The following is a 12,328-nucleotide window of genomic DNA, read 5'->3' as shown; positions in this document are numbered from 1 at the left end:
ACGTTATACAACTAGTAGATAAGTAGTTTTTTAACTTTTTCCAAGAATTAAAATCTCCCTTCATGGGTAACAGCCTTGTCAAGGTGAAGGGGCTTGCACAACTCAATGAAGCTATGAGCCATGCCTTGCAGGGCCACCCAAGGTGGATGGGTCATAGTGAAGAGTTTTGGCAAAACATGGTCCATTGGAGGTAGAAATGACAACCCACTCCATTATTCTTGCATTAGAACACAGCAAACAGTATGAAAAGCAAGAAGATATGACACCCCCTCCTTGGAGGGGGAGGCCCCCCGCCAAGTAGAAGGTGCCCAGTATGCTACTGGCAAGGAGTGGAGGGCAGTTACTAATAGCTCCAGAAAGAATTAAGTGGCTGGGCCAAAGCAGAAACAGTGCTCAGATGTGTACGTGTCTGGTGGTAAAAGTAAAGTCTGATGCTGTAAAGAACAATATTGCATAGGAACCTGGAATGTTAGGTCCATGAATCAATGTAAATTAGATGTGGTCAAGCAGGAGATAGCAAGAGTAAACATCAACATCTTAGGAATCAGTGAACTAAGATGGACTGGAATGGGCGAATTTAATTCAGATAACCAATATCTGAATTAGGCAAAAATCCCTTTGAAGGAATGGAATAGCTCTCATAGTCAACAAAAAAGTCCAAAATGCAGTACTGGGACTCTGGCTCAGATCATGAGCTCCGTATTGCTAAATTCGGGCTTAAAGGAAGTAGAGAAAAACCATTAGGCCACTCAGGTATGACCTAAATCAAATCCCTTATGATTATACAGTGGAGGTGACAAATAGATTCAAGGGACTGATCTGGTAGATAGAGTGCCTGAAGAACTATGGGCAGAAGTTCATAACATTGCACAGGAGGCAGTGACCAAAACAGCCCAAAGAAAAAGAAATATAAGAATGCAGAGTGGTTGTCTGAGAAGGTTGTCTGAGGCTTTACAAATAGCTGAGGGAAAGAAGAAAGGTGAAAGGCAAGGGAGAAAGGAAAAATTACACCCAGCTGAATGCAGAGGTCCACAGAACAGCAAGGAAAGATAAGAAGGCCTTCACAAATGAACAGTGCAAAGAACTCTTCAAGAAAATTGGAGATATCAAGGGAACATTTCATGCAAGGATGGGCTCAATAAAGGGCAGAAATGGTGAGGACCTAACAGAAATAGACGAGATTAAGAAGTGGTAGGAATATACAGAAGACCCATACAACAAAGGTCTTAATAACCCTGATAACCATGATGGTATGATCACTTACCTAGAGCCAGACATCCTAGAGTATGAAGTCAAGTGACCCTTAGGAAGCATTACTACAAACAAAGCTACTGGAGGTGATGAAATTCCAGGTGAGCTACTAAAATCCTAAAGATCATTTTAAAGATGATGCTGTTAAAGTGCTGCACTCAATATGTAAGCAGATGTGGAAAACTCAGCAGTGGCCACAGGACTAGAAAAGGTTTGTTTTCAGTCCAATCCCAAAAAAGGGCATTGCCAAAGAATGTTAAAACTATCATACAGTTGCACTCATTTCACATGCTAGCAAAGTTTATGCTCAGAATCCTTCAAGCTAGGCTTTAGCAGTATATGAACCAAGAGCTTCCAGATGTTCAAGCTGGATTTAGAAAAGATAGAAAAACCAGAGATAAATTGTTAACATTTGTTGGATCATGGAGAAAGCAAGGGAGTTCCAGAAAAACATTTGCTTCTGCTTCATTGACCACATGAAAGCCGTTGACTATGTGGATCACAACGAACTGTGGAAAATTCTTCAAGAAATGGGAATACCAGACCACCTTACCTGTCTCATAAGAAACCTACATGCCGGCCAAGAAGCAACAGTTAGAACCTCACATGGAACAACTGACTGGTCAAAACTGGTAAAAGAGTATGACAAGGCTATTCATTGTCACCCTGTTAATTAAACTTCTATGCAGAGTACATCATGCCAGATGCCAGGCTGGTGAATCACAAGCTGGAATCAAGATTGCTGGGAGAAATATCAACAGCCTCAGATATGCAGATGATACCACTCTAATGGCTGAAATTGAAGAGGAACTAAAGAGCTTCTTGATAAGGGTGAAACAGGAGAGTGAAAAACCTGGCTTGGAACTCAGCATTAAAAAAAACTAAGATCAAGGCATTGGGTCCCATCACTTTGTGGCAAACAGAAGAGGAAAAAGTGGAAGCAGTGACAGATTTTTTTTTCCCCTTGGGCTCCAGAATCACTGTGGATGGTGATTGCAGCCATGAAATTAAAAGAAACCTGCTCCTTGGAAAGGAAGCTATGACAAACCTAGCATGCTGAGTCACTCAGTCGTGTACAACTCTTTGCAACCCAATGGACAGTAGTCCACCAGGCTCCTCTGTCCCTGGGATTCTCTCAGCAAGAATATAGGAGTTGATTGCTGTGTCTTCCTCCAGGGGATTTTCCCAACCCAAGGCTTGAACCCACATCTCTTACATCTCCTATAACGGCAGGTGGTTCTTTACCAATAGTGCCACCTGGGAAGCCCTAGACAGAATATTAAAATGCAGAGACATCACTTTGCCAACAGAGGTCTGTAGAGTCAAATTTATGGTTTTTCTAGGATTCATGTACAGATGTTAAGAGTTGGACCATAAAGAAGACTGAGCGCCAGAGAATTGGTGCTTTCAACTCATGGTGCTGGAGAAGACTCTTGAGAGAATAAAGAGAAGAGTCTTTATTCCCTTGGGCTGCAAGGAAATCAAACCAGTCAATCCTAAAGGAAATCAACTCTGAAAACTTATTGGAAGAACTGATGCTTAAACTCCAGTACTTTGGCCACCTGATACAAAGAGCCAGCTCATTGGAAAAGACTCTGATGCTGGGAAAGATTAAAGGCAAAAGGAGAAGAGGGCAGCAGAGGATGAGATGTTTAGATAGCACCATCAATTCAGTGGACATGAATTTGAGCAAATGCCAGGAGATAGTGGAGGACGTAGGAGCCTGGCACACTGCAGCCCATGGGATCACAAAAAGTCGGACACCACTTAGTGACTGAACAACAGCAAAGAGAACTAAAAGCTCTTCTGATGATAGTGATTTAATGGAAAAGCATAATTTTATGCTATTGTGTTATTCCAACAGTCTTTACATGATCCAGTCTGTAGATTCTAGTTGTAATGGTCATTTCAAACGATCTAGTTCTATTTATTCTTTTCTACATTAATATATATATATATGTATGGAAGAAAAATTTCACTGTGGAGATATACACGCTTGTATATGGTTTCAAAAAGCCAACCTGGCAAGCTGAATAATTCTGGCCTAGATTTGATTAGGGATTTTTTTTTTTTTTACTGAAGTATAGTTGATTAACAATGTTGTGTTAATTTTTGTTGTACAGCAAAGTGAATCAGTTACACATATATCCACTCTTTTTTGGGATCTTTTTCCATGTAAGTCATTACAGAGTATTGAGTAGAGTTCCCTGTGCTACACAGTAGTTCCTTATTACCTATTTATATATAGTAGTGTGTATATATACCAGTTCCAATCTCCCAATTTATCTCTCCTTCATCTTTCCTCCCTGGTAACAAGTTTATTTTCTGCATATGTGCCTCTATTTCTATCTTGTAAATAAGTTCATTCGTACCACTCTTCTATATTTCACCTGTAAGTTATATATGATATTTGTCTTTCTCTGACATACTTCACTTAGTGTGACAATCTCTAGATTCACCCATGTTGCTGCAAATGGCATTATTTCACACACAAAAATATTTTAAATGTGTGTTCCAGTGTTCTGCGTGCAAACAAATAGTATAAAGAGAAAACATATGCTTTCCGTGAAGTAAACCATTTTTATTGGGAGGAGAAATGAGCATGAAAGAAATGAACTATTTCAACGATCAATAATTTTTTGGAGTTTTGTTTGTTTTTTCATAATGTTTGAAATAAACCTCAGGCTCGTTAATTTTTTTTTTCAACAAAATATGCCCCACAAGGAAAAATTAAAAATTTTGGTAGCCAAATGTTTTCAGGATGTGCTATAAACTTTCTCATAGTACTTATTACAATTTTAATTTTTTGTGTAACCGTAAAAGTCTGTCTTATCCTTAGTTAAACTCTGTGATGAGCAGTACCTTTTTTACATACTGCTATATTCCCAGGGCTTAGCATGGCATTTGACACATAATATTTATCTGTGGGCTTGAACTAAATAGATTTAGCTACTTATCAGCTGGACCAAAGTGAGTTTTAACTGTAGCAGGAAACAGAACAATATCAAATAAGCAAACAGAAATACTGTGGTGTAGACAAGTGTTCCACAGAATGAAAGGTGATCGTGAAGGCCGTACTCCAGAATATTTAGAGACAGAAGGCAGAAGAAGGTGTGTGTTAGTGAAGAAGGGTGGAATAACAAATTCCTATATAGCAATTCACAGAATATGGAGAATACCAGGAGATGACATAAATGTGATCTTGTACGTTAATTATTCACATATTATTAATTATTGACTATTTATTATGTGCCTGGCATGTTTCTAGTATCATGTAGCACATTATCATTGAACACCTACTATGTGCCATATGGTACTTGAATGCATCATTGAATAAACAGGATGTGGTCTCAGCCCTTAACTTCCTGCATCAGCGGAGAACACAGATATAGAACAAGTGATGACTTTTGAGTGTGATAGGAATGATATGGTGAAAATTCTGTGGGATGGGACGGTTCAGAGAAGATTCCCTGAAGGAGACATCTAAGCCTTAAAAAGTCGAATTGCCCTGATGAATGCAGAGATGCATCCATTTTTCACCTAGGAGTGATAAAGCTTGAGTTTTCTGTTTGTGCTCACTGAAGTTGAGTGCGACAGGAAATATACCTGGACAGAAGCCATACTGTGAAGAGATTCTGAAAATCTGGACCTCATTAGGAAGGCAGAAGCAGGAATATGTTACAATCAGATTTCACTTCCAAAAAAATCCCTCTGACGACAGAGTGAAGAATGACTTGAAGAGTCTGTTATACTCATACAGGCCTAAAAATACAGGGGCATGTGGCAGTGGAGAGAAGGAATACTTCTCCAGGAATTCCAGAACCCAGGAGCAGAATCACAGCCCGGTGCTTTTATGGATGTAGAAAACAAAAAGGAAAGTAAGAAAAATGCTGTTAGAGTCGTATATCAATACAAAGAACAACCTGCCCTCCTGCAAGATTTATAAGGATATTAAAACAGGTTTGAAAACCGCTCAACAGAAAGATGAGCAGCTTTAGCATTTCAGCGTCTGTTGAAGGCTAGTTCCATTAAAACCTGCAAAACTTCAGTCTGTACTCCACTAGGAATGTGAATGTAAATATCCTAATTTGGGGAAATGCTCGTCTCAACTTAACTCCATCCATCTGGTGGGAGATCTCACGGTGTGTTAGAAGTTCTGAAAAGTCTGCTGTGGCTAAAATACTAAAAACAAGGGAGAAGATCATGCAGAATAAAGCTCGGTTTGGGGGTGGGGGGCAATTGACAGGGTTCAGACTGGGAAGGGATTGTTGACCACGTTAAGAATCTGGAATTTTGTCCTAGAACAATGGGAAATCTTTAAAAGTTCTAATAAGGGGAATGCCATGAGTAGAGTTGCAGTTTGAGAATATCATTCTGACTGCAAAGTGGAGAGTGGCCTGGAGCAGGACAAGAGTGGACTCTGAGAGACAGTGTATTATTAGGAATGGTGTTTAACTGTGATTAACAGAGTCTAAACATGGTGACTTAAAGAAAGAACTTTTGTTTTTCTCACTGAACAAGATGTCTGGAGCTGGGCCCTACTTGCAGTCATTCAGCAGTTCAAATCTTTACAGTTCTCTTGGCCCTTGGCCTCAACATCATGGTCAGTCTGTGATCGTGTCATCAGCTCACCCCAGCATCACTAGTTGCAACAGTAGAGCAAGAAAAATAGGGAAGGCAAAAAATTGTCCCTTTCAGGATTTTCTTAAAATTCCCACAAAACTACCCCACTTACATCTCCTTGGTTAGATTCTTCACATGCCACTCCATCTACTACCTACTAAAAAGGCTAAACAATGTAATTTTTATCACAATGACAGCCCTAACAAGATTGAGTTCTGTTAACATAAAAGAAACAGGTAAATGATATTGGGTAGGCACCTATAGCCAAGATGTATTAGTCCAAATAAATGGCCTTGTAACTCAGATTAGTGATAGAGGTGAGAGGGAAAGATGTACTCAAAAGATAACTTCAGATAGAAGTATTAAGACTTGATTGTGGATTTGGATGTAGGGAAGTGATGATGATGAAGAAGATATCAAGGATGACACCTAGTTTCTGGCTTTTGTGACTGAACAATTGGCAGTTTTATCACATAAATGCAGGGAATGCTGGAAATGGACCAGGTTTTGAGGAATAAGGTCACAGGTTCAGTCTGAGTATATGTTGAGTTAGAAGTTGTTTTCAAAGAACCCACTGAAGATTCTTATCTGGTAACTGGTTATATGGATCTGGAGCCCAGAAAAGAGATCTAGGCTAGGAATGTAAGTTTTGGAGTCATCAGAGTATGAACAACTCCTATCCTGCTCAAAGTGTAAAACAAATTGGCTTCCCTTATAGCTCAGCTGGTAAAGAATCTGCCTGCAATGTGGGATACCTGGGTTCGATCCCTGGGTTGGGAAGATCCCCTGGAGAAGGGAAAGGCTACCTACTCCAGTATTCTGGCCTGGAGCTTTCCGTGGACTATATAGTCTATGGGGTTGCAAAAAATTGGACAGGACTGAGCAACTTTCACTAGTGACAGGATACAGGGTGAAATGTGTTTGCAATCACCTAACACATGTGAGATCTGATGGCTGGGGTTTGAAACCGTTGGAAACATGCTGTTTCTGTTGCTGCTGCTATTGCTGAGTCTTTAAATCTGGTACTATAATCTTTTGAGGATAAAGGCCATACTTACTTACTCTTTGTATCCACAGTGACTTACCCACAGTAAATAACAAAAAAGTGAGAGGAATAAAGAATTGCCTATAGTCAAATGGAGAATCCGATCAATGCTTTTGAGTGATACAAATAGCATACTATGAATATTGGTGGTCGTGGTTTAGTCACTAAGTCATGTCTGTCTCTTGCGAACCCATGGACAGTAGCCTGCAAGACTCCTCTGTCCATGGGATTCTCCAGGCAAGAATACTGGAGTGGGTTTCTGTTAAAGGGATAGAAATTTTAGAGTTTGTTGTAGAGCAAGAGGCAACTGAACTTGTTGAGGGAGAGTAGTAGTCTAATTTGAAATCTAAGTTACATAAAGTGTATTAAAAATAAATAATATTATAAAGAGAGATTGAAGCTATGTTGTAGAAGTCTTGGAAACCATGATGAGTTTTTATTTAATTCAGTGAGCAACATGGAGACACTAACATCTTTTAAACAGGGAATCTTGGACTGATCTAAACTGCACTTAAGAAAATGTATCTTGACCACAATATATCATAATATGGATAAAACTGAAAAAGAGTGGTCATATGGGACAATAGTTAAGAAACTCTGAGTTCTTAATTAAAATATATTACCTTCTTCCAGAAAGGAAAACAAAGACCATAGGTACAAATTTTAGGAGGCAGTATTTTTAAATTTATTTTTAATTGGAGTATAATTGCTTTACAATGTTGTGTTGGTTTCTGCCGTACATCAATATGAATCAGCCATAAGTACACAAATGTCCCCTCCCTCTTGAAGGTCCTTCCCACCTCCCACCCCATCCCACCCCTCTAGGTTGTCACAGACCACCAGGTTGAGCTCCCTCTGTTATATAGCAGCTTCTCATTGGCTAGCTATTTTATTTGTGATAATGTATATATTTCAGTGCTGCTCTCTCAGTCCGTCCCAGCCTCTCCAACCCCTGCTGTGTCCATAAGTCTGTTCTCTATGTCTGAATCTCTATTCCTGCCCTTCAAATAGGTTCATCAATAGCATTTTTCTAGATTCCATATATATGTGTTAATATGATATTTGGTTTTCTCTTTCTTGTTTACTTAACTCTGTATAACAGACTCTAGGTTCATCCACCTCACTAGAACTGACTCAAATCCATTCTGTTTTATTGCTGAGTAACATTCTACTATGTATATACATCTACATCTATATGTATATATCAGTTCAGTTCAGTCACTCAGTCATGTTCAACTCTTTGCAACCCCATGGACTGCAGGCTGCCAGGCTTCCCTGTCCATCACCAACTCCCAGAGCTTGCACAAACTCATGTCCATAGAGTCAGTGATGCCATCCAACCATCTCATCCTCTGTCATCCCCTTCTCCTCCTGCCTTCAATCTTTCCCAGCATCAATCTTTTCTAGTGAGTCAGTTCTTTGTATTATGTGGCCAAAGTATTAGAGTTTCAGCTTCAGCATCAGTCCTTCCAATGAATATTCAGGACTGATTTCCTTTAGGATAGACTGGTTGGATCTCCTTGAAGTCCAAGGGACTCTCAAGAGTCTTCTCCCAACACCACAGTTCAAAAGCATCAATCCTTCAGCACTCAGCTTTCTTTATAGTGCAACTCTCACATCCACACATGACTGCTGGAAAAACCATAGCTTTTACTAGACAGACCTTTGTCAGCAAAGTAATGTCTCTGCTTTTGAATATGCTGTCTAGGTTGGTCATAGTTTTCTTTCAAGGAGCAAATGTCTTTTAATTTCATGGCTGCAGTTACTATCTGCAGTGATTTTTGGAGCCCAAGAAAAGAAAGTCTGTCACTGTTTCCATTGTTTCCCCATCTATTTGCCATGAAGTGATGGGACTGGATGCCATGATCTTGGTTTTCTGAATGTTGAGTTTTAAGCCAGCTTTTTCACTCTCCTCTTTCACTTTCATCAACAGACTCTCTAGTTCCTCTTCAGTTTCTGCCATAAGGGTGGTGTCATCTGCATATCTGAGGTTATTGATATTTCTCCCAGCAATCTTGATTCCAGCCTGTGCTTCATCTGGCCTGGCATTTCTCATGATGTACTCTGCATATAAGTTAAATAAGCAGGGTGACAACATACAGCCTTGACGTACTCCTTTTCCTATTTGGAACCAGTCTGTTGTTCCATGTCCGGTTCTAACTGGTGCTTCCTGACCTGCATACAGGTTTCTCAGGAGGTAGGTCAGGTGGTCTGGTATTCCCATCTCTTGAAGAATTTTCCACAGTTTGTTGTGATCTACACAGTCAAAGGCTTTGGCGTAATCAATAAAGCAGAAGTAGATGTTCTTCTAGAATTTTCTTGCTTTTTCGGTGATCCAACGGATGTTGGCAATTTGATCTCTAGTTCCTCTGTCTTTTCTAAATCCAGCTTGAACATCTGGAATTTCACGGTTCATGTACTGTTAAAGCCTGGCTTGGAGAATTTTGAGCATTACTCTGCTAGCATGTGAGATGAGAGCAACTGGGCGGTAATTTGAGCAGTCTATGGGATTGCCTTTCCTTAGGGTTGAAATGAAAGCTGACCTTTTCCAGTCCTGTGGTCACTGCTGAGTTTTCCAAATTTGCTGGCATATTGAGTGCAGCACTTTAACAGCATCCTCTTTTAGGATTTGAAATAGTTCAAATGGAATTCCATCATATATACCACAACTTCTTTATCATTTATCTGTCAACAGACATCTAGGTTGCTTCCTTATCCTGGCTATTATAAATAGTGTTGCAATGAACATTGGGGTACATGTGTCTTTTTCAATTCTATATGCCCAGTAGTGGGATTGCTTTTTCAAATATGTGTCTTTTTCAATTATGGTTTTTCTCAGGGTATATGCCCAGTAGTGGGATTGCTGGGTCATATGGTAGTTTTATTCCTAGTTTTTTAAGAAATCTAGGAGGCAGTTTTTAATAATAACACCAACAGATGTAGTATACTTAGTAGTAGTTATAACTTTCTTAAGAAAGTTTTTATTATACTAATAAACCTTTAATTACAAAACAGATTCAGAAACACAAAAGAAATATACTTTATAGATTATCTCATTGAATCTTCACAATTCTCTTAGTTAAATAATAGTGTGGTCTTTTTTTTTTTTAAAGATTTGTTCAAATACACTAACCTAATAATTGTTGGAGCCAGGAATGAAAATCAGGCTGTTTGATTCCAGATTCTCTGTCTCCTACTGTGAACCTCTGCTCTAAACTATGTGCCTGATTTAAAACACACACACATGTGCACACACACACACAGAGCTAATCCTTGGAGCTGTCCAACAGCTATTTTTGCTGCCTTGTGAAATAGTAAGCTGGAAAGTTTCATAGAAAATTTGAATGATTAGTGTAAGGGAAATCTGTTTTAAAGTGATTCTTAAACTTAGGAATAGTTGGACTAAGAAACTTTAATGTTTCCTCCAAGTGTTTAGATTCTTTAACATCCTCTTGAGAAAGGTAATTTAGAAGTATAAATAACAAAAGAGGAAATTATTTCTGCCCAGACATAACAAATGTGTTTTATGCAGAAATAGTCTCCAAATGTAACTGTTTTTCTTCTGCTTAGTCATTGTTTCCTCTTAAAGTTCTTCATGGAAAAGATGATTGCAAAATTTCATAGCATTTGCTCATTGCTTTTGCAGAAACAATAGATATTTTAAAGGTGCAAAAACACACTACTATATTTAAGTAACTCTTTAAAAAATAGTACAAGATGGGTTCAGTTTTTATCATTTTCAAATCTTTACAGTTAAGTAAAACTGCTCTAATTATCTGAATCTCAGTTGCTGAGCTTTAATTACCTTTGATGGCTTGCGGCTTACTTCATGATCTATTATAAGAATGATCTGTCTCTTTTAAAATAGTGCCAGTGAAAAGATAATGCACAAAGACTTTATATAGTGCTGACACTTAATAAATTGTTCCTCAATAAACTACAATAATGGAGAAGGAAATGGCAACCCACTCCAATATTCTTGCCTGGAAAATCCCATGGACAGAGGAGCCTGGCGGGTTCCAATCCATGGGGTCACGAAGAGTTGGACCCAACTGAGCGACTAAAACTAAACTACGGTAAAATAAAATAGTGCCAATGACAAATAACATCTCATTAATAATACCAAAATGAATAAGGAATTATCATTTTGGTATTCTTGTCCAAATCAATTTGTATTGTACAAAGATAAATTTGAGTTGAATTCTTAAAAGTTTTTCTAAACTGCAGTATCTTATCAAACAGCAAGTTTATTTTGTTGTTGTCTTTAATTCCTTTTAAATAGAACCACCTCATATCAATGGATCTGAAGAACCCATAGAAATGTCAGTAATTGTTAATAATCCTCTTGAACTTACCTGCATGGCTTCTGGAATCCCAGCTCCTAAGATTACCTGGATGAAAGATGGTCGACCCCTTCCACAGATGGATCAGATGCAGACTCTTGGAGGAGGAGAGGTTCTTCGAATATCTAGTACTCAGGTTAGTTCAGAGTTCATATGATTATTTTGTCCTAGGTTAAACTTCTTACTTGCTAATCTCTGGGCAGTGTTGGAGAAATTGTCTTGGAGTCTGAGTATATCATAGATCTCTGTGACTTTAGCAAGGGTAGATTTGTTCTATGACATGCATGACTGAATAGACACTTACAAGGTAACATGACTAAAGCGAAGAAGTAAAATTATCAGATTAAATGTAGAAGAAAGCAAGATACATTCATATTAATTTTTTCAAGTTTTCACAGTGCCATAAGTGATAGTATATTTCCTGAAGCTCTTGATTTGTGCCATGTGGCCCTTTATAGAAATGGCAAAAAGCAGTCAAATGTATGTGTATAAGAGGCTTCAAAGGGAACTTTTGATCTTCAGAATGAACTCACAGACATGAAAATCTGAAGAGATGGAATTTTTCCAAAAATGGTCAATTCAATAGAATTGACTGTTCTTTTAGTTTATGTTTAAGGAAATTAATCTGAAGTGTAAATATATTAAAGAAAGGTATGTCTCAGGGTGTCTTATTGTAACAATATACTCTTCTGCAAACAGAGGCAAATCTTATGTTACAAAAATTATCCATATGTTCTCTGATGCCTTCATCTGTTAACTGGGGATGGAAATAGGAACAATGCTGAACTTATGTCCTTAGGGCTTTAGAGATAATCTAAAGTGATGTGCTTAGACGGATGCCACAGGCATGGAGAGATGCTGAAATGGAGTTAAAATGATTATTGTTACTGCTGCTCTTATTGTTATTATAATCATCATTGCTTTAAAGGTATTTATATTCAGTCAGTTCAGCTCAGTTCAGTCGCTCAGTCGTGTCCGACTCTTTGCGACCCCATGAATCACAGCACGCCAGGCCTCCCTGTCCATCACCAACTCCCGGAGTTTACCCAAACTCATGTCCATCGAG

General features: G+C 38.6%; 1 protein-coding gene across 5 annotated transcripts in view; it reads left to right on the top strand.

Annotated features, from left to right (window-relative positions):
* Positions 1-12,328, top strand: part of HMCN1 (hemicentin 1) — a 512,408-nt gene that overhangs the window by 401,347 nt on the left and 98,733 nt on the right. For all 5 annotated transcript variants that reach the window (XM_043486094.1, XM_043486095.1, XM_043486092.1 and 2 more), the window contains one exon: positions 11,202-11,398. In XM_043486094.1, coding sequence (XP_043342029.1) covers positions 11,202-11,398 — 197 coding nt within the window. The remainder of the gene's footprint in view (positions 1-11,201; positions 11,399-12,328) is intronic.

Source organism: Cervus canadensis, chromosome 13 (genome assembly GCF_019320065.1).
Source record: "Cervus canadensis isolate Bull #8, Minnesota chromosome 13, ASM1932006v1, whole genome shotgun sequence".
NCBI classification, from domain to species: domain Eukaryota; kingdom Metazoa; phylum Chordata; class Mammalia; order Artiodactyla; family Cervidae; genus Cervus; species Cervus canadensis.
Note: the sequence above shows the minus strand (reverse complement) of the source record. Positions and strands in the feature narration are given on the sequence as shown.